Consider the following 23,756-nt stretch of genomic DNA (forward strand, 5'->3'; position numbering starts at 1 on the left):
ACCATGCAGTCATAAATGTAATAAAGATGAGAGGTTCCATAAACAGGGACCGGCAACGCTAACCCAGCAGCAGCAGCAGCACACGTGATGGAACAGGAGGAGGCGCAGGAGGAGAAGGCCACGCTTTTTGAGACACAACAACCCAGGCCTTGCATGAGGACAAGAAGCGTGCGGATAGCATGCTTTTTACCGCCATGCAGTCATAAATGTAATAAAGATGAGAGGTTCCATAAACAGGGACTGGCAACGCTAACCCAGCAGCAGCAGCAGCACACATGATGGAACAGGAGGAGGCGCAGGAGGAGAAGGCCACGCTTTTTGAGACACAACAACCCAGGCCTTGCATGAGGACAAGAAGCGTGCGGATAGCATGCTTTTTACCGCCATGCAGTCATAAATGTAATAAAGATGAGAGGTTCCATAAACAGGGACCGGCAACGCTAACCCAGCAGCAGCAGCAGCACACGTGATGGAACAGGAGGAGGCGCAGGAGGAGAAGGCCACGCTTTTTGAGACACAACAACCCAGGCCTTGCATGAGGACAAGAAGCGTGCGGATAGCATGCTTTTTACCGCCATGCAGTCATAAATGTAATAAAGATGAGAGGTTCCATAAACAGGGACCGGCAACGCTAACCCAGCAGCAGCAGCAGCACACGTGATGGAACAGGAGGAGGCGCAGGAGGAGAAGGCCACGCTTTTTGAGACACAACAACCCAGGCCTTGCATGAGGACAAGAAGCGTGCGGATAGCATGCTTTTTACCGCCATGCAGTCATAAATGTAATAAAGATGAGAGGTTCCATAAACAGGGACCGGCAACGCTAACCCAGCAGCAGCAGCACATGTGATGGAACAGGAGCAGGCGCAGGAGGAGAAGGCCAAGCTTTTTGAGACACAACAACACAGGCCTTGCATGAGGACAAAAAGCGTGCGGGTATAGCAATGCTTTTTGCCGCCATGCAGTCATAAGTGTAATACAGATGAGAGGTTCCATAAACTGGGACCGGCAACGCTAACCCAGCAGCAGCAGCACACGTGATGGAACAGGAGCAGGCGCAGGAGGAGAAGGCCATGCTTTTTGAGACACAACAACACAGGCCTTGCATGAGGACAAAAAGCGTGCGGATATAGCAGCAATGCTTTTTGCCGCCATGCAGTCATAAATGTAATACAGATGAGAGGTTCAATAAACAGGGACCGGAAACGCTAAACCATCCCAGATGTTCATTGGTCATGTTACTTGGTTGGGGTCCTGGAGTGTTGCGTAGTCGTTTCCAATCCAGGATTGATTCATTTTAATTTGAGTCAGACGGTCTGCATTTTCTGTGGAGAGTGGCGGATACGCCGATCTGTGACGATGCCTCCGGCAGCACTGAAACAGCGTTCCGAAATAACGCTGGCTGCCGGGCAAGCCAGCACCTCTATTGCGTACATTGCCAGTTCGTGCCAGGTGTCTAGCTTCGATACCCAATAGTTGAAGGGTGCAGATGGATTGTTAGACACAGCTACGCCATCTGACATGTAGTCCTTGACCATCTTCTCCAGGCGATCGGTGTTGGAGGTGGATCTGCACGCTTGCTGTTCAGTGGGCTGCTGCTGCATGGGTGTCAGAAAATTTTCCCACTCCAAGGACACTGCCGATACCATTCCCTTTTGGGCACTAGCTGTGGCTTGTGTTGTTTGCTGCCCTCCTGGTCGTCCTGGGTTTGCGGAAGTCAGTCTGTCGGCGTACAACTGGCTAGAGGAGGGGGAGGATGTCAATCTCCTCTCTAAAGTCTCCACAAGGGCCTGCTGGTATTCTTCCATTTTGACCTGTCTGACTCTTTCTTCAAGCAGTTTTGGAACATTGTGTTTGTACCGTGGATCCAGAAGGGTATAAACCCAGTAATTGGTGTTGTCCAGAATGCGCACAATGCGTGGGTCGCGTTCCATGCAGTCTAGCATGAATTGAGCTATGTGTGCCAGAGTCCTACCAGAATCCTCATCATCCTCTTGTGAGCGTTGTGATAGTTGTTGTGATGCATCATAGTCGTCACCTTCTTCCTGGTCTGCTTCTGTTGACCATTCGCGCTGAATTGTGGAAGTCCAACGTGCACCGCTCTGGCCCTCGTCAGTGGTGTCAGGAAATTCCTGCTCCAACTCCAGCTGTTCCTCCTCCTCTTCTTCGTCATAGCTGCTGGGGCCAGCGTTTCCTGATGCGGATGTCCTGATGTTGGTACCATCACGCTGTTCGTTTTCTCCTTCAGATTCCCCCAGTTGCATCATGACAGCTGTTTCCTTGATTTTCAACATTGACCTCTTCAGTAAACACAGCAGTGGTATGGTAATGCTGACTGAAGAGTTGTCACTGCTCACAAGCAACGTGGATTGCTCAAAATTTTGGAGGACTTGGCAGAGGTCCAACATGTTGGCCCAATCGGATCCACAGAAGCTTGGCAGCTGGCCGGATGCGCCTCGGTACTGCGCCGTCATGTACTGGACCACTGCACTCTTCTGCTTGCAAAAGCGGGCTAGCATGTGCAGCGTAGAATTCCAGCGCGCAGGGACATCACACAGCAAGCGATGGTGGGGGATATTGAAGCGCTCCTGCATCTTGGCGAGTGCCCCCGAAGCAGTACTGGAATTTCTACAATGTTTGGCCACTCGACGCACCTTCAACAGAAGATCGGCCACGCCTGGGTATGTCCTCAGGAACCGCTGAACTACTAGGTTCATCACGTGCGCCAGGCAAGGGATGTGTGTCAGCTTAGCCAACCTTAAAGCGCGAATGAGATTACTCCCATTATCACACACAACCATGCCCGGTTTCAGGTCCAGCGGTGCCAGCCACAAATCCGTCTGTTCCTTCATTCCCCTCCAAATTTCCTCTCCTGTGTGCTGCTTATCCCCAAGGCAGATCAGCTTCAGCAACGCTTGCTGACGCATGCCAACAGCTGTGCTGCACTGCTTCCACGATCCTACTGCTGCTGGTGCTGGGTTAGCGTTTCCGGATGAGGTACAGCTTTGAGATGCGTTGGAGGAGAAGGAGTCAGAGAGGTAGGTGCTGCTGTTGTTATCCAGTGGGAGGGACGGCGGTGCAGCTGTTTGCGGCGTGGGCAACACCCGCGCCGTAGCAGGTGAGGAATCGCTGCCAGGCTCCACAAGGTTCACCCAGTGCGCGGTAAGGGAGATGTATCGACCCTGGCCGAACGCACTCGTCCAGGTGTCAGTGGTGAGGTGAACCTTGCAGGCAACGGCATTCTTCAAGCTTCGGGTTATTTTGCTGACCACGTGCTCATGCAACTCAGGCACTGCAGAGCGCGCAAAGTGGTAGCGGCTGGGAACCACGTAACGTGGGATGGCCACTGACATCATGCCCTTGAAGCTGTTTGTCTCCACCACTCGATATGGCAGCATTTCGCAGGCCAGAAGCTTGGCTATGCTGCCTGTTACTGCCACGGCCCGGGGGTCATTTGCTGGCAATTTCCTCTTGCGCTCAAACATCTCAGAGACAGACAACTGAACCGTAGGGCTGCACACTGAAGGGCTGTTGGTTGTTGTGTTTGATGAACACTGGGAGACCTCAAGAGCACTAGTCCGGAAAGTGACAGTGTCAGCGTCGTCTGATGTTTGTGAATGTTGTGAACCACGCAATGGCTGGGCTACTGCTGCTGCTGAGGCGGGTCTGGTGGTGAGTCTGGTGAACCCAAGGGAGGCAGTGTTGCTGGTACCCTGTCCTGCCGCGTTTGCCCACAGAGTGGGATGTTTGGATAGCATGTGGCGGCTCATGCTGGTGGTGGAGAGGTTGTTAATACTTTTCCCCCTGCTCAGGCGGGTCTTGCACACCTTGCAAATCGCCATGGTACCATCCTCAGTGCAGTCTTCAAAGAAAGCCCAGACTTTGGAGCACCTGCCTTGCTGGCGATTTCTGTTTGCGCCTCTTTTGCGTCTCAAAGGAACTTCCACGCTTGTGGTGCCTGAAATTTCGCGCCGCCCACCTTGTGGCACAAGACGAACTCGTGCAGCAGTGGGTTCTTCAACAGACTCATCTGTGCTGCTACGACGGCGATGTTCTCCTTCACATACAAAATCTGGGTCTGTGTCCACATTGTCCATACCCTCCTCTTCCATCTCCTCAAACTCGTCATATGTCATTGTGGGTTGCCGCCGCCGTGGAGTAGAGCTCCCCAGAACAACCTCTGCGCAGCTCACTCCAACGTCCTCTTCCAGAGCTTCTCGGCCGACCTCCTGCAATTGCAACCCCTCCTGCCCAACTTGCTCTGGAATTTGGGTTTCAAAGTCCTCGGTCTCGCCTTGTATTCCAGTGCCCGGTGCATTTCCCACAGTTAATGGTTGTGAATCCGGGCACAACATTTCTGGCTGTTCCTCCATTGACCTTTGAAAGGTGGAAGTTTGTTGGCCTGGGAATAGCTCCTGCGAATACCCCATTGTGTCCTGAGGTAATTCATCGGACTGGTTATCTGGCAGTTGTGTGCGTGGTGTCGCTGCCGGTTGTGTCAGCTTTGTGCCCACTGGCTCCTTGTAACTGGCTGAGGACTCGGACCTCGTGCGTGATGTGCTGGTGCTGCTTAACCCACTGCTGGACGCTTGAGAGGTCATCCAAGTAATTATCTGGTCCTGTTCTTTTGGATCTGTGAGGGTTGTTGTCCTGGACAACATGTGCGGTATTGAGTGGGTTTTCTTGGGTGCTCCCCTGTGGCCTGTACGTGAACCGTCAGGGGAAACACCTCTTCCCTTGCCCCTCCCTCTTTCACCGGATTTCTTCCTCGTTTCACTTATCCTTAAAGTACACGCTGACTGGCAGCAGAACAGTGGCAGTACAGAAATGCTATACAGTGGTGGGTGAGCGGTGTACCACTATTGCCAGCAGCGACACAGAGCACAATGCTATACAGTGGCGGGTGAGCGGTGTACTACTGTTCCCAGCAGACACAGAGTGGCAGTAAACAAATTGCTATATAGTGTGGCTGAGCGAGCGGTGTACTACTGTTCCCAGCAGACACAGAGTGGCAGTAAACACAATGCTATATAGTGTGGCTGAGTGAGCGGTGTACTACTGTTCCCAGCAGACACAGAGTGGCAGTAAACACAATGCTATATAGTGTGGCTGAGCGGTGTACACAGAGTGGCAGTAAACACAATGCTATATAGTGTGGCTGAGCGAGCAGTGTACTACTGTTCCCAGCAGACACAAAGTGGCAGTAAACACAATGCTATATAGTGTGGCTGAGCGAGCGGTGTACTACTGTTCCCAGCAGACACAGAGTGGCAGTAAACACAATGCTATATAGTGTGGCTGAGCGGTGTACACAGAGTGGCAGTAAACACAATGCTATATAGTGTGGCTGAGCGAGCGGTGTACTACTGTTCCCAGCAGACACAGAGTGGCAGTTAACACAATGCTATATAGTGTGGCTGAGCCGTGTACACAGAGTGGCAGTAAACAATGCTATATAGTCTGGCTGAGCCGTGTACACAGAGTGGCAGTAAACACAATGCTATATAGTCTGGCTGAGCGGTGTACACAGAGTGGCAGTAAACACAATGCTATATAGTGTGGCTGAGCCGTGTACACAGAGTGGCAGTAAACAATGCTATATAGTCTGGCTGAGCGGTGTACACAGAGTGGCAGTAAACACAATGCTATATAGTGTGGCTGAGCCGTGTACACAGAGTGGCAGTAAACAATGCTATACAGTCTGGCTGAGCCGTGTACACAGAGTGGCAGTAAACACAATGCTATATAGTGTGGCTGAGCGAGCGGTGTACTACTGTTCCCAGCAGACACAGAGTGGCAGTAAACACAATGCTATATAGTGTGGCTGAGCGAGCGGTGTACTACTGTTCCCAGCAGACACAGAGTGGCAGTAAACACAATGCTATATAGTGTGGCTGAGCGGTGTACACAGAGTGGCAGTAAACACAATGCTATATAGTGTGGCTGAGCGAGCAGTGTACTACTGTTCCCAGCAGACACAGAGTGGCAGTAAACACAATGCTATATAGTGTGGCTGAGCGAGCGGTGTACTACTGTTCCCAGCAGACACAGAGTGGCAGTAAACACAATGCTATATAGTGTGGCTGAGCGGTGTACACAGAGTGGCAGTAAACACAATGCTATATAGTGTGGCTGAGCGAGCGGTGTACTACTGTTCCCAGCAGACACAGAGTGGCAGTAAACACAATGCTATATAGTGTGGCTGAGCCGTGTACACAGAGTGGCAGTAAACAATGCTATATAGTCTGGCTGAGCCGTGTACACAGAGTGGCAGTAAACACAATGCTATATAGTCTGGCTGAGTGGTGTACACAGAGTGGCAGTAAACACAATGCTATATAGTGTAGCTGAGCCGTGTACACAGAGTGGCAGTAAACAATGCTATATAGTCTGGCTGAGCGGTGTACACAGAGTGGCAGTAAACACAATGCTATATAGTGTGGCTGAGCCGTGTACACAGAGTGGCAGTAAACAATGCTATATAGTCTGGCTGAGCCGTGTACACAGAGTGGCAGTAAACACAATGCTATATAGTGTGGCTGAGCGAGCGGTGTACTACTGTTCCCAGCAGACACAGAGTGGCAGTAAACACAATGCTATATAGTGTGGCTGAGCGAGCGGTGTACTACTGTTCCCAGCAGACACAGAGTGGCAGTAAACACAATGCTATATAGTGTGGCTGAGCGGTGTACACAGAGTGGCAGTAAACACAATGCTATATAGTGTGGCTGAGCGAGCAGTGTACTACTGTTCTCAGCAGACACAGAGTGGCAGTAAACACAATGCTATATAGTGTGGCTGAGCGAGCGGTGTACTACTGTTCCCAGCAGACACAGAGTGGCAGTAAACACAATGCTATATAGTGTGGCTGAGCGGTGTACACAGAGTGGCAGTAAACACAATGCTATATAGTGTGGCTGAGCGAGCGGTGTACTACTGTTCCCAGCAGACACAGAGTGGCAGTAAACACAATGCTATATAGTGTGGCTGAGCCGTGTACACAGAGTGGCAGTAAACAATGCTATATAGTCTGGCTGAGCCGTGTACACAGAGTGGCAGTAAACACAATGCTATATAGTCTGGCTGAGCGGTGTACACAGAGTGGCAGTAAACACAATGCTATATAGTGTGGCTGAGCCGTGTACACAGAGTGGCAGTAAACAATGCTATATAGTCTGGCTGAGCTGTGTACACAGAGTGGCAGTAAACACAATGCTATATAGTCTGGCTGAGCGGTGTACACAGAGTGGCAGTAAACACAATGCTATATAGTGTGGCTGAGCCGTGTACACAGAGTGGCAGTAAACAATGCTATATAGTCTGGCTGAGCCGTGTACACAGAGTGGCAGTAAACACAATGCTATATAGTGTGGCTGAGCGAGGTACACAGAGTGGCAGTAAACACATTGCTATATAGTGTGGCTGAGCGAGCGGTGTACTACTGTTCCCAGCAGCGACACACAATGACTGGGGGGACCCTGGCTAGCCTGGCTGGAGAGAGAACTACCCTGCCTGCCTACCCAAAGCTAAACCCACAGACAAATGGCGGAGATATGACGTGGTTCGGGTATTTATTTACCCGAACCACGTGACCGTTCGGCCAATCAGAGCGCGTTCGGGCCCGAACCACGTGAACCGTTCGGCCAATCAGAGCGCGTTCGGGTCCGAACCACGTGACCCGTTCGGCCAATCACAGCGCTAGCCGGACGTTCGGGGAACGTTCGGCCATGCGCTCTTAGTTCGGCCATGTGGCCGAACGGTTTGGCCGAACACCATCAGGTGTTCGGCCGAACTCGAACATCACCCGAACAGGGTGATGTTCTGCAGAACCCGAACAGTGGCGAACACTGTTCGCCCAACACTAATACAGGCTGCAGATGCACAGTGGGTGAAAAGTCCCAGCTCTCCCGTTTTATCACACCCCAAGATCCCCAAGAGTTTGGTTAATCCATCTGGTAGGCCAATTATATTTTGGGATTGACTCTAACACCTTGAATCTGCCAAGATACATTGACAGCTTTCTACATGGTCTTATTAAAAATACTATATCTTACATTAAATTGTACCCGAGGTGACATGTGACACGATGAGTTAGACATGTGTTTGTATATTGCCAAGGATACAGACTCTTATGCTGTGCACCTTCTGTTTTTTCTCTGCCTGAAAAGTTAATATTCAGCTATGGAACTAACAGTTTAAAAGGTCAATAATACATGCATTTATACTGTGGGACACTTGAGACGTTGCAATGAGAGATGGCTCGAACCTCAGATGCAAACTTCCAAAAAATTTCGGGTTCATGCGAACCAGGCGAACAGCAATAGACTTCAATGGGCAGGTGATTTTGAAACCTACAAAGACTGTTTCTGGCCACAAAATTGATGGAAAAGTTGTTTCAAGGGGTCTAACGCCCTGAGGGGGAGAGGGGGGGGGGGGGGGGCATGCCGGAGTGGGATACATGTCAAAAGTCCCTGGGGAAATTACGTATTTGACACAGAGCAGGGTTACAATCCCTAAAGGGCAGAAATCCCAGTACATGCCTAAATTGGAGGCATAGGGCCTGATTCACAAAGCGGTGATAACTCAGTTATCACGCCTAAAAGACTTTAGGCGTGATAACCTTTGCACTAGCAAAGTTATCACCGCTTTGTGCTCTAACTCGTGCGAAGCTACAGCGCGTACGCGCGCGCGCAAAGTCCCATAGGACTTAATGGGCGCTTCGCGCGCAAAACTTTGCGCGCGGGAGTTCGCGCGAATTCCTTCAGATCACGCCTAAACTAAGTTTAGGCGTGATAAAGGGCTTTTCACAGGCGTGCAAAGTGTTTGCACCGCTTTGTGAATCAGGCCCATAACGTGCTTTAAAACATCTTGCATGTGTATATGTTACGGCCAAAACCAGAAATCGGCCAATTCTAGAATTGGCCAGCTGTTTCTAAAACTGGCCGATTTGCCAAAGTCCAAAATGCTGGGAATTTCTGACATTGGCCGGCCAGTTCTAGAAACGGCCAAAGTCCAAAACGCACAAATCCCAGAACATCCCGGGTCCTGTCCAGCACCATGAATGGCACTTCCTCTCTGCTCTGAAAGATACAGCATACTAATCTTTTTTTAAAGAAAAGCATTTCTTAGTTACAGCTGATACAAATCCTGCAATAAATCTGCAGTGTGTCTACATCCTGCTTTCTTGGGAGAAGACATTGTTAACATCCTGTGCATTAAAATTACCTGCTCTGCTGTGGCAGTCAGGTGACACAGGGGAGAGATCAAATTACAGTGGTGATTAGTCACAGATGAGGGGGAATGCATGGCTGTGGGTGCTTTGCTGGGGGGCTGTGCATGGCTGTGGGTGCTTTGCTGGGGGGGCTGTGCATGGCTGTGGGTGCTCTGCTGTGGGCTGTGCAGGGCTGTGGGTGCTCTCCTGGGGGCTGTGCATGGCTGTGGGTGCTTTGTGGGAGGCTGTACATGGCTGGGGGGGTCTTTGCTGGGGGGCAGTGCGTGCTCTGCTGGGGGGCTGTGTATGGCTGTGGGTGCTCTGCTAGGGGGCTGTGCATGGCTGTGGGTGCTCTGCGCATGGCTGGGGGGGTCTTTGCTGGGGGGCTGTGCATGGCTGTGGGTGCTCTGCTGGGGGGCTGTGCATGGCTGGGGGTGCTTTGCTGGGGGGCTGTGCATGGCTGGGGGGGGTCTTTGCTGGGCTGGTCGTGGCTGGAAATGCTTTGCATGGTCGGGGAGGGGGGCGGCTTTGCATAGCTGGGGGTGCTTTGCTGGGCTGGGGGTGCTTTGCTGGGCTGGGGGAGCTTTGCTGGGCTGGGGGAGCTTTACTGGAGGCGCCGCCAGGAAGCCCCGCTCACCTCATCCCTTGCTGCCACTAAGTACTCAGACCTCCGATCAGGGTGACCAGAGAGGCGGAGAAAGGCAGAGCAGCGCGCACGCTACCCACCCGGACCCATACACTTCATATCCAGAAGTGTTCAATGAAGTCACTTCTGCATTGAAGTGTTCGGGTCCTGCGGGTCTCGCGTGAGCTGGCAGCTGCTATGCCTCTCTCTGCCTCCCTGGTACGGTCGCCCTGATCGGAGGTCTGAGTACTTAGCGGCAGCAGGGGATGAGGTGAGCGGGGCTTCCTGTCGGCGGTGGGCGGGACTTCGGGACTTGGCCAGCCACGTGAAGTCACAACGCGTTCTGGCTGGCCAAAGTCCGAAACTGAAGCCCGTTTCTCACATTGGCCGCATGAGCCGGCCACTTCGCATACTGACCGGCCAGAACCCGAAGTGGCCAGACTTCGGGTTCTGGCCGTAACATATACATGGATCAGGTAGTGTAAGTAGTGTACTGCTTCACACTGACAGATCAAACTCACTGTTTAACGCACCACAAACAGCTGCAAAGGGTTGTCATTAGTTGACACTCTCAGGACATAAAATGTCAGTCTTCTCAGTGGCAATATTTGTGTAGTGATGGGCATCCAGAAGTACTACAAGGGAAATTATGCGCTGTCAGAGACGATTATGGTGTACCAAGATGTAGTGGGGAGTGGATGTTATTTTTTCATCCTGGAAAAATCTGATGGTGATTGGAATGGATTTATCATGATGCTGGCCGGAGTTCCTGTTCAGTGACAGGCTTTGTTGTGTGGGGCCAAAAAAAATTCATTCTGACCCACAGCTGCTTCTGCGTAGCCTTTCAGCTTCCACATTAAGATATTATGGATGGCTTGAAGTTGTATCTTGTGACATCTCTCTCCACTAGTTCCACAAGGTAAATCATGCACTGCCAGAGAAGGTTGCACAGCTACTTAGTAGCATCTCAGCTTCCACATCAGGATACTATGGACAGTGGTGCTTGGATAATTTCATTGATCATGGAATAGCCGTGATTCACGAGCATTTTTTCACTATTTGACTGCCGAAACAGAAGCCATGATCGATTCTGGATTACGGAAATTGGCCACAGAAATTCAGTGACTGCAAATATTCGGAAAGCGATCACGCTTGTGCTCGCAGTTCGGAAAGACGTGATTAGGTCGTGATTTGACCGAAATGATGTCCCTGTGCCAATCAGAGGCCCCCCAGCCAGACCCTAGCAACCAATCATATAAAGCGACGGCCATGATAAAAAGCTCTGTCATTGCTAGGGATGATCGGAAAGGGCAATTTCCGATATCACGGAAATTCCAAATTCCGTCAGAACGAAATTCCGTAACCTCTACATTCCAGCGGTATTTCACGGAATTCCGCATTCCGGCGGTACAATTTCTCATTTGAAACCTCGTTTTTGAAACATCGTAGGCCATGGGACCTAGAGGCTGTTCCACGGCGGTCATTACAATTTTTTTTTTTGTAGCAGGAGTTGTCGTAGAATTTCCTCAATTACCATTTAGCGCTATGGCTTTTCCGTTCCGCCTCATCAGAACGAAATTGTGAATTTCCAATTGCAATCGCGGAAATCTCAATTCCGCGGAATTCGGTGAGCATCCCTAGTCCTTGCTAGACTGTGGCACTGAGAGGATCATCTTCAGGCCATTTTTTGCTTCAGCAAGCGTGTTTTGTCCTGTTTTTACTCCTAACATTGCTCTTATACTGTATTTGATATTTGTATTCAGCTAGCTAGCAGTGAGTGATTACTAAAGTTAGTTGTAGTCAGTGTATTTGTCAGTGAGAGAGTGTACTGATTGCTGTGTAGTGATGTCGCGAACCTCCGATTTTTGGTTCGCAAACCTCCGCGAAAGGTTTGGTTCGCGAAAAAGTTTGCGAACCGCAATAGACTTCAATGGGGAGGCGAACTTTGAAAAATAGAAAAAATTCTACCGGCTGGAAAAATGATTGAAAACATGTTTCAAGGGGTCTAATACCTGGAGGCAGACATGATTGAATGAAATACACATCAAAAGTCCCAGGCAAAAATCTAGATTTCACATAAACCCCTATTTTAAGGTCAATTTTCAATTACAGGCCTACTCCCCCCTCATCTGCCAGGGAATTATAGTAATTTAAAAACCAGCTTACATACTGTGACTTGAACCGAGATTTCACTGTGTGGTGGGCAAGTACCTTAACTGCTGTACCACCAACACTACTAACTGATACTACCCTAGCATGTACCATTTCTGCTCAATCCAAGAGAGCTCAAACCAGAGCTGCAGCCACTAGGGCACACACTGCAGTAGCAGTGTTAGGAAGACTTGCCTAAGGTCTCCTACTGAATAGGTGCTGGCTTACTGAACAGACAGAGCCGAGATTTGAACTCTGGTCTCCTGTGTCAAAGGCAGCGCCCTTAACCATTACACCATCCATCGAATCTCGGCTCTGTCTGTTCAGTAAGCCAGCACCTATTCAGTAGGAGACCTTAGGCAAGTCGTCCTAACACTGCTACTGCCTATAGAGTGTGCCCTAGTGGCTACAGCTCTGGTGCTTTCAGTCCGCCAGGAGAAAAGCGTGATATAAATGTTATTTGTCTTGTCTAACTTTTTCTCTTGGATTGAGCAGAAATGGTACATGCTAGGCAAGCTTCAGTTAGTAGTGTTGGTGGTACAGCAGTTAAAGTACTTGCCCACCACACAGTGAGACCTGGGTTCAATTCCCAACCAATGTGAGTTGGCTTTTATGCTACAAATTCTTAAAGGGAACCTAAACTGAGAAGGATATGGATTTTTCCTTTTAAAATAATACCAGTTGCCTGAATCGCCTGCTGATCCTGTGTCTCTAATACTTTTAGCCACAGCCCCTGAACAAGCATGCAGATCAGGTGCTCTGACCCAGTCAGACTGGGTTAGCTGCATGCTTGTTTCAGGGTGTGATTCAGCCACTATTGCAGCCACAGAGATCAGCTGGACTGCCAGGCAACTGGTATTGTTTAACAGGAAACATCCATATCACTCTCAGTTAAGGTTCCCTTTAAGCAACCTAATGTTTCTCTTGGATTGAGCAGAAATGGTACATGCTAAGCTAGCTTCAGTTAGTAGTGTTGGTGGTACAGCGGACACATCCATATCACTCTCAGTTAAGGTTCCCTTTAAGCAACCTAATGTTTCTCTTGGATGAAGCAGAAATGGTACATGCTAGGCTAGCTTCAGTTAGTAGTGTTGGTGGTACAGTGGTTAAGGTACTTGCCCACCACACAGTGAGATCTGGGTTCGATTCCCAGCTACAGTATATAAGCTGGATTTTGAAATACTATAATTCCCTGGCAGATGAGACCCTCCTCCCTCGGGGAGAAGCGGAGGTATACAACAACCTAATTAAACTCTCCCTAGCAGAGTGTGTGTAACAGCTGTCCCTTGACTAATTGGTGTAGGCAGATGAGTGAGTAAAACGGCACAAGGACCTTGCCTTTTATAAGGGGGGGGGGGTGGGGCTCCAGGGTGAGTGTAGTCTGATTGGTAACAATATGCCCGCTGACTGTGATGTAGAGGGTCAAAGTCCTGCTCCATAGAGCATTATGGGGCGAATCGAACTTCCGCAAAAGTTCGCCTTTGCATGGCGAACGCGAACCACCGAAATTTGCCTGGAACCGTTCGCCGGTGAACCGTACGCTACATCTCTATTGCTGTGCTTAGTGCAGTGCAGGTCCACTGATTTGGGTGCATATTAAATCGTCGCCGCTCAGTTCGGCGCGGTGAGAGACGAATGACGGCTCTCACCACTGCCGCTAAACTCCGAGGCGCCGTTAAATACTATTCCCCCTCCGAGTTGACGCAACTTGGAGGGAGGTGTAATTTGGGGTCTGGCAGCTGCCAGAGCCCCGAATTACCGCTACGTGCCCCGTGCAGCATAGCATTCCTGCTATGGGGCACCCAGTTTCGGCGCTCGGCTCTCAGAACCGCGTGCCAAAATCAGCTGTTCCGCACTGATTCTATCTACTACTGCTCTATTACTGACTGTATACTTGTATTTAGCTAGCCAGCGAGTGATTAACTTAAGTTAGATGTAGTCAGTGTAGTAGTCAGTGACAGTGTACTGATTTGTTGTGCTTAGTGCAGGCAGGTTCAACTTCACACTTATTCTACTGCTCTATTACTGTATACTTGTTAGCTAGCTAAGCCAGCCAGCGATCAACTTCAGTTAGTTGTGGTCAGTCACTAAGTTTAGTCAGTGACATTGTACTGTTCTATTAGTGCACTGCAGGCAGACCGCTGTCCATTAATTTTTGTGCCCTTTTATTATTTTACTGTATATCACTTGTATTCAGCTCATAGCCAGTGATCAACTTCAGTTAGTTGCAGTCACTGCCACTTGTCAGTCACTAAGTTTAGTCAGTGACATTGTACTGGTCTATTAGTCCAGGCAGACGGCTGTACACTATTTTTTTTTCTCTTTATTATTTTACTGTATCACTTGTATTCAGCTCATTAGCCAGTGACCAACTTCAGTTAGTTGCAGTCACTGCGACTGTTCAGTCAGTGACATTGTACGGCGCTAGTGGCATGCAGACAGCTACTTTGCTGTGCAGTCAGACTGCGCTGCTGTCCAGAGATTTTCATGGTCTATTACTGTATTCAGTATTTGCGCCGTCTGCACATTTTTTTTGTTCTTTTCTGAAAAATCAATAAAAGCCCCCTGTTATATTCCGTCTGTCCTCAGGCCCACACACATAGTGACTGTAAAAAGCAGCACACTTTCTCCACCTTGAAATCTTGAAATCTTGAAATCTTGTGCCTAGTATACAGCATGTCTGGCAGGGGTTGTGCATGTGGCAGGAGAGGGAGTTCCATTGCCTCTGCCATTTCTGGGACTGGTCCATGGCCAGGGAGAGGGTGCCATGGCCAGGGAGCTGTAGGGGGTGCAGCAGAGAGGCGTCTATCCGCAGCACAGCCTGGGCCGAGTCAACCGACACCGGTGACACCCATTTTAAGCACCTTGGCTCGACGCCATGTGGTCATTCAGGAGCTTGACTCACAGGCAATGATGGACATGATGACGGAGGAGCAGCCCATCATGAGTTTCTCATAGACCTCTGCTGTGAGCAGCATTCCCAGCAGCAGCAGCCAACGCCCCACGCAAGTTGTGACATCCACCCCAGCAGCCAGTGGTCAGCAGCCCTCCCCGGACAAGAGCGTTTTGTCCCTCAGTCCGGCGTCTGGGTGAGTATTGATGGTGGTGGTGGGTGGGGTGGGGGGGGGGGGTCAGGAGAAGAGTTCTTTAATGATGAAGATGAGGATGAACTACTAAAGACGTTTTACTACTAAAGTCTGTGTTCCCAACGCCAGGGTCCATGGTTACATACAATTTTTGGGCACAATTCTCATGCTATAGTGCCACCAATGAGAGGCCATGCCTTTCTGTGCTGCTGCTGAGTCCTTAGTCCTCCTCCTCCTGCTGATGTTGTGTTTAGCTACTAAAGTCTGTGTTCCCAATGCCAGGGTCCATGGATACTTACAATTTTTGGGCAAAATTCACATGCTGTGGTGCCACCAGTTAGGTTCCTCTCCTTTCTGTTCTGCTGCTGAGTGGTTAGTCCACCTCCTCCTCCTGCTGCTGATGTTGTAATGTAATACTTAAGTCTGTGTTCCCCGGGGCAAATTCAGGATTTTCAAGGGAGGGATTCCTTAAAGGTCTCCCTCAGCTACGCACAATACAGTATAATAATATGGAAGGATATCATGCTGGGTACACATAATGCAATTTCCTGTCCAACTGACAGGATCTGACAAGTATTTCCTAAATGTCCGATCTGCTCCCGATCAACAACGGGATCAATCAGGAGCAGTTTGTATACAGATAATAATGATGACTGCCGACATTGGTAATGAAGGGGAAAGTGAAGTATTCACACAGCAGGAGCACAGGGCTGTGCTCATACCTGGCTCTGTTAAAGGAATACTGTAGGGGGAAAATGAGTTGACCTTATCTGGGGCTTCTAATGGCCCCCTGCAGACATCCTGTGCCCGCGCAGCTACTCACCGATGCTCCGACCCCGCCTCCAGTTCACTTCTGGAATTTCAGCCTTTAAAGTATGAAAACCACTGCACCTTTGTTGCCGTGTCCTCAGTTCCACTGATATCACCAGAAGTGTACTGCGCAGGCACATACCATACTGGCCCTGCACAGTACGCTCCTGGTGACATCAGCAGGAGTGAGGACACGGCAACGCAGGTGCAGTGGTTTTCAGACTTTAAAGTATAAAATTCCAGAAGTGAACCAGATGCGGGGCCGGAGCATCGGTGAGTGGCTGTGCGGGCACAGGATGTCTGCGTGGGACCATTAGAAGCCCCGGGTAAGTTCAACTCATTTTCCCCCGACCCTCCTACAGTATTCCTTTAAGTTCCCCAGAGTTGCTCCATTCTCTGTACACACGCTGCTGCTCCATGCTCTGTACACACGCTGCTGCTCCATGTTCTGTACACATGCTGCTGCTCCATCCAAAGACAACTGTAGCAGGGAAAGAAAGGGGACAGTGCTGTGAGCTGCAGGATGCCTGCAGATATTCTGGTGTCTCAACTTATGCCCCAGACACTGCACCGACCCTGGTTTGAGGGGGGTTTCTGGGAAGCTTTAATCCCCCCCCCCCCTGCATTTGCCTATGTTCCCACTGCCAGGGTCCACGAATGCATACAATTTTGGGGCACAATTATCATACTGAGGTACCACCTGTTAGGTGCCTTGCCTTTCTGTTCTACTGCTGAGTGGTAAGTCCTCCTCCTCCTCCTGCTGCTGATGTTGGAATTTAATACTTAAGTCTGTGTTCCCACTCCCAGGGTCCACAGATGCATACCATTTTTGGGCACAATTATCATGCTGAAGTACCACCAGTTAGGTGCCTTGCCTTTCTGTTCTGCTGCTGAGTCCTTAATCCTCCTCCTCCTGCTGCTGCTGACGTCGTGTTTAACTACTAAAGTCTGCGTTCCCAACGCCAGGGTCCATGGATAGTTACAATTTTTGGGCACAATTCTTGTGCTGTAGTGCCACCAATGAGGGACCATGCCTTTCTGTGCTGCTGCTGAGTCCTTAGTCCTCCTCCTCCTGCTGCTGATGTTGTGTTTTACAACTAAAGTCTGTGTACCCACCACCAGGGTCCACGGATGCTACAATTTTTGGACTGATAATTTATTGTGCTGTGGTGCCACCAGTGAGGTGCCATACTCTTTTTCTGTGCTGCCGCAGAGTGCTGCTTAGTCCTTCTGCTGCCGCCTCTCATGTCATATTTAATGACAACAGCAGTCTGTGTACCCACCACCAGTGTCCATGGATGCTACAATGTTTGGGCTGATTTATTATGCTTTGGTGCCACCAGTGAGGTGCCATGGTCATTCTATGCTGCCGCGCTGACCGCTTAGTCCTCCTCCTGCTGCTGCTGCTGATGTTCTATTTCACTACTAATATCTGTGTTCCCACTGCCAGGGTCCATGGACAACTTTGCTGCCATGTCATTGCTATCGATGCAAGAAAAAAAAAAACATTTACAAAAACCTCCCTGGGTGTTTTTGTGGCATCTGCCACTCATCCTTCTCCAGTGCTACCACCACCACCAGGTGCCATTGGGACTCGCCATCACCTGTTGCGATTGCTTAAAGTGTATTTCCCTGTTTTAAACCAATTATTACCAATTAATAGCCCCATATAAAGTGTTAATTTAACTTTATAATCCATTTTCTCAAAAACGAAAAGTTCTTTTGGTATTTGTTTGTTTCCATGCAATTTGGGGGATTGTAGCATGTATGGGGGTTTTAATAATAGCTTAAACGCTATTCCGTGATCACTGCTGTGATTAGCCACGATTGCTTCATTCAGTCGAATTCGTGAGTCCGTCTCAAATCCAGAAATGAATCACACCGTTTCCGGATTTTTTTTCAATCATGGACGAATATGTCGAATCATGATTGGGGGTATCTGAGCACCACTTGCTATGGACGGCTTGAAGCTGTACCTTGTGGCATCTCTTTCCACTAGTTTCGCAAGGAAAATCATGCACTCCCAGAGAAGGTTGCACAGCTACTTAATAGCGTTTCAGCTTCCACATCAGGATATTATGGATAGCTTGAAGCTGTACATTATGGCATCTCTCTCTACTAGTTCCACAAGGAAAATCATGCGCTGCCAGAGAAGGTTGTGTGCTGGCAGACAGTGGGACTACAAATGCCAGCAGTCAACTGTCTGTGGGCTGTATCTATGCAGTGTCACCCACAAAGAAAGCTATGCTTTAGTAAGTTAAATCACACAAATACAGTGGGAATAAATGCACTGGTATAATACAGTGTGCTGGGCCTGGCACAGTACAGCAAGGGCAACAGACAGGGCTGTATGTATGCCTGTCTGTGTCACACACACACACACACACACACACACACACACACACACACACACACACACACACACACACACACACACGCACACACACACACACACACACACACACACACACACACACACACACACACACACACACACACACACACACACACACACACACACACACACACAAAAAGAACCACATCAGAAGAATATTAGCTCTCAAAAGAGGTTTTTTTTGGGGGGTGCTTTCAGTAACAAATTTCATTGAGGAGAAAGCTAACAGCCTAACTAACGCTTTCCCGATCTCGAGCAATGTCTCTCCCTGCTCTCACTAAAACAGCAGCAGCAGATGAGAAAATGGCCGACGCTGCTGTATTTTTAAAGGAGGGGCAGGGGTCCAGGAGGGAGTGCAGCCTGATTGGCTGCCATGTGTCTGCTGACTGTGATGCTGAGGGTCAAAGTTTAGCCCAATGATGAGGTATAGGGGCGGGTCGAACGCGCCATGTGTTCGTTAGCAGATGACTGAGATCCGTGCGGACTACCCGCCGGGCGAACCGTTTGGGCCATCTCTAATTGCAATTGAGCAGATATTTTAAAACATTAAATCTGCCTTGTAAATGTTTGTACATAAAATAAAGCCTTGAGATATCTAAAAAAGTCATTTTTAGGAGTAGAAGGACGGATCCAATTGGTTATCTCATTAGTTTATTTTCATCTCGGGTACACTTTAAAGATGTCATTTATTTATTCAGTGATGTGGAATAGGAAAATGGATGGCAATTAAGCATAACAGATGGGTCATATCTTTATACTATAATAAACCCTTCCAAAGGGAGACAAAATAGTGAAATTTTATTTAAAAGGGATGGATACATGTGTCAAGAGCAAACGGAGTTTATATTGTATTCTATAACATCTATATTAACTCACAACTATTTCTTGTTCGGGGATCAGTGCTATCTGCAATGTATTGGCACAGCTATGGGGACCAGGTTCTTGCTTGGGTTTGCCATTCAGTTCATGCCTGCATGGAAGGGATCAGGTCCAGACCTGGTCACATGGCAACATTTTATAGATACTATAATACTGATTGGGGGGGGATTTACAATCCCTTGGTGATTATTACAATTGACTGAATGATAATTTTAGGTTTGGGTATCGACAGTTGCCATTTAGAGACACAGCTGCATTGCTAAATTGTGTGCTTGTCATGTTTCTGCAGAGGATGGACCAAACTGTGTTTTGTTCAGTTTGATCACTGCTTGACTGAATATTTCGGGAGCTGACAGCTACAATTTTGATTGTTTTTTTTAAAGGCAGTGAGAGTACATTTACATATTGGAGGTGTCAATGTACATATGGGTCTGGAACAATAATTCAGTTTTGTCCTGATGTTGTGGATGAGGAGGACTCCAACTTATCATTGTACCATTTATTTTACTGGGGAGGGGGGGGGGGGTACCCTGTTCCTTTTGGTGCAGTTGTGCTTGGTCTGCCAGAGGACATAATACATGCCAGAAAATTCCAATAATTCACTTATTGAAATTGTGCAGTTTTGGGACCTCCCCAAATCTGATTTGGGGCTCATTCAGGTCCAGTGTCCTTAAAAAGAACTAGGGGAGAATCGAGCAACATGCCTACAATCATACATTATTTACAGTAAATTATATCTTATTTCACTGGAATCGATTCCTCTTCCAGGAGGTTAATGTCTCGTGAGGATTGTGTCTAAATGTGGTAATGGTCATGTATTCATAGCTTACCACAAATTACATGGCAATTTAACCAATCTTGGCAGTGATTAAAGTATTGGATTTTATTTAGCTGCTAATTTAGCCGGCATAATTCATTCTTTAAAATAATCACCCCAAATACATTGGGCCAGATTCAATTTGCTTTTTCTCCTAGGTGATGTTTTCACATTATAAATAAAATGCCGTTTGAGCTACTAGCAAGCAAGAAAATACGCCAAATAATTTTAACAGTTATATTCACCTACTTTTTGGTACTTTTTCAACTGCAGAGTGCTGAAAAGTTATTTTAAACAGAAGATGAAAAATTATCTCCTGAGAGAAAACTTAGGAGAAAAGGGAAACTGGAGAAGAGAGAGAACAGGGAGTGGCTGGCACTCGTTGCACACTGACTATAGGCAGTTGGAAGCTGAGCAGACTGTGCTCTCTACCTATGAGAACTCACGTTTGATACCCAAGAAGGAAAGCAGGTCTGGCACCAGTCTCAATGCTTCAGTAGTAATTTATTCCAACAGGTACAGTAAGGTCATATGAGGGTACAAAAGAGCGGCCTGACAGCCATTTCGCAGGTCCCCCTGCTTCGTCAGAGGCCAATAGTGATGAATACTGATGAAGCAGGAGGACCTGCGAAACGGCTGTAAGGCCGCTCTTTTGTACCCTCATATGACCTTACTGTACCTGTTGGAATAAATTACTACTGAAGCATTGAGACTGGTGCCAGACCTGCTTTCCTTCTTGGGTATCAAAAGGGGAATCAGATCAGGACTGTTGTGGCATCCAGATTCCAGGAGTGAATTATTTTCAATCTCATTGCTTAAAAACAAGTTTCCAAATGCTCTTTTCTTCGATGTTGCATAGTTATTTATTGATTTCATTCATTAGTGTTTCTAAATATATAAATCACACCTTTAAATTAGGAGAGGGCAACCGAATGGACTCAACACCTTGTTACTTATTAATCAGACACTTCTCTCATGAATAGTCGACAAACACCATGCCAACAAATTACAAAATATCAACACAAGTCAAATTGGGTCTTTGGTGCATGTAGTTAATATAAAATGTAGATATATAAAAAAATGCTAATAAAGATTACTTTTATATCTACATGCACCCAAGATCCGAATTCATTAACGTGTTGGTATAATGTTTTTAAACGTTCCCATCGCAACTTATACAAACAAATAGCAATGTATTGGTGATTATGGCTTACCTGCACTTTAGAGGTAGGGCCGTAAAGTATTTTTTCCAAATTATCTCCATGAATGTACTCATTTGCCAGCAGAATATGCGTGTCTGTTCTTGTGGCTGCCATGAGCTTCACTATGTTGGGATGATGTAATTCCCTAAATAAGAAAAATTTTACACTTTTTGTATGTGTGTGTGTTTTTAGTTTCACATTTTGGCGAAGAACTTTACAGTATTTAGAAATACTTGAACTGAAGCGCAGCTTTCACAAATAAATCCACGTGTTCCAGGTCAAGAGTGATCAGAACAGGCAGAAGGTCGATACCAGGGAATCAAATAACAAGGTACGGCATGCAGGAACGGGTGACCAGACACACATAGGTTTCAGGCAAAATGATCTTGCAGTTTACTAATGGCAAAGGCTGTATCTATGATGCTCATGTGACCATTTGCAAATGTCCAGAGTGTTCCACCTGCAGGTGGGCTGAAGAACTGTATATTTCACAACTTGAAAGGGTAACATCTGCTGATGGACAGTGGAAGTCCATACAAAAGTCCATAAACGCTGCCAGGATACCAGCAGGTACAATTTGTGACAGGGGCTCTAGTGGCAGATTTAAAGATGCTTTGTTGGCGCTCCCTGTTTTTTAGGATGGTGGTATCCCAGCGAGAAGTGGTGAGTCAGTACGTTCAAGAAAAAAGGAAAAGAAAGAAGACAGAAGAAATAAAAGAAAAAAGAAGTGACATAAACAACTAAAGAATACAGTAAAAAAAAAAATCACACCTCCACTTACTAAAAGGGTAAAAGATACAAATCTGGGGATCACCTTATTAAAGGAGGTTCCCAGATACCTTCTCCATTACCCATCCTACCTTCATGTATGGGGGTAGTTACCCCCACCTCTATAACATAGAGGTAAGGATGTTCCCCTTGTTCATGATATAGATAGGGCTTTGTAAGGGACGAGGAGGTTTGTCAAGGGGTGACACAGACCTCCCCCACTCCATATCATGTTCCAACCTCTTGTGCCCCATGCCCCAAGTTACCTGATGCGGGCATTATCAACCTGCATTGCCCATGACATTCACAACAAGAGGAAAGTGTGTGCATCAAACCTGCAAACTTGGCCTAATTGGCTTAATCAAGAGGCATTGTTCATGTGAATTTGAATTTGCTTTTGCTTGCCAGAATATGCAGGGTTTTTTAACTAAAAACCCTGCAAAACTATGCCCTGCTGGGATCAGTCAGCGCAGCATTTAACACCTTACCAGGGGCACAAGAGGAGCCCCCCCCCCCATGCTCCCATGAAATGGGGGGCAGCAGAACAGAGCTCCACGCCCTCTCACTGCTCAGAGACCCTGCAACTGCACCCCAGGGGATGAGAAGCACAGGCAGCACCCCCCCCCAAGCATGGCCAGTGCCAGGGGGAGCCATCCACACCTGTCTCCGAAAGGATAGCTACCTACCTTTTAACACATTGCGTCCACATATGTCATTCAAAGGCTGCCAAATGAGCACAACCTGGGAGCAAACACACAGAGAGGGGAGTGAAGCATGGGCCACCCCAAGCTGGTTACAGCTCAGGGGTGGCTCCCATGCACCACACCCAAGGAGGGGGTGAGGACAGGCGCAGATGGCTTCCCCTGAGAGGGCCATCCACCACCCACCTCCAAAGGATAGAAGTGAACCGCATTCACAACAAGAGAAAAGTGTGTGCATCAAACCAAATGAAACCTGATATATCTGGCTTTGCAAACTTGGCCTAATTGGCTAAATGCTGTGCTGACTAATACCCGCAGGGCATAGTTTTGCGGTATAATCAGGGATGGTCGTAGTCAGCCAACTTTGCTACGCTGGAACTACGCATAGTTTTACGCAACTACGGCTTCGAAATCAAATATTCGCTTCATATGCATTTCATAGACTACGCGTTAAAGTACGCAATTACGCGTAGTGCGAAGCATAGTGTATGCGGACACTTATGCCATTTATGCGGAAAAATGTACGCATGAATTCCTCTGCAAATGCCTATACCAGGAATTCTTCTATGCGTACATTCCCCTTTCCAATGTGTAATTTTTGTACCTGGAATAACACGAATAACGCATTCGTAGTTTACTTCGCAATACGCATGTGAAGGGTAGAGTTGAAGAAAAAAGGTCAGCACCAGATGCGATAGCCGGCAGCTTCGCACTTAATCCTCCCAACCTGGATGTGCTTCAGCAGTAGTTTCATCAAATAGGGAGTAGATTGAAGACACAGCACCAACTCCATGCAGTTAGGTTTAATGGATTAAGACATAGGGCATACAGGCATAGGGGGTACAGACATCGGCCTTTGGAATCTTTTTTTATAGGTGTCTTTGGAGGGACGCCACTTTGTTCCTCAGAGCTTAATTCGGAGCTAGACTCTGTGGTCCAGTAACCTTTTGTCGGCTTCCCTGAGGGGTGCCTCCGTTTGGATTTATTTGGCTGAGTAGCCTGACCCCAGTCAAAGATCTGACCTTTAAGGTAATCGTCCTGATCCCGTTGGAACTTCCGGAGCTTCCTCTCCTTTATCTCGTCCTGCAATTTGGCTACCTTATTATCAACTT

At 48.1% G+C, this 23,756-nt stretch overlaps 1 protein-coding gene across 1 annotated transcript in view; it reads right to left on the reverse strand.

Moving 5' to 3' along the window:
• Positions 1–23,756, reverse strand: part of LOC137525541 (serine/threonine-protein kinase mos-like) — a 49,751-nt gene that overhangs the window by 5,105 nt on the left and 20,890 nt on the right. Inside the window, exon 2 of the mRNA XM_068246671.1 lies at positions 21,188–21,320. Coding sequence (XP_068102772.1) covers positions 21,188–21,320 — 133 coding nt within the window. The remainder of the gene's footprint in view (positions 1–21,187; positions 21,321–23,756) is intronic.

Source organism: Hyperolius riggenbachi, chromosome 7 (assembly GCF_040937935.1).
Source record: "Hyperolius riggenbachi isolate aHypRig1 chromosome 7, aHypRig1.pri, whole genome shotgun sequence".
NCBI lineage: Eukaryota > Metazoa > Chordata > Amphibia > Anura > Hyperoliidae > Hyperolius > Hyperolius riggenbachi.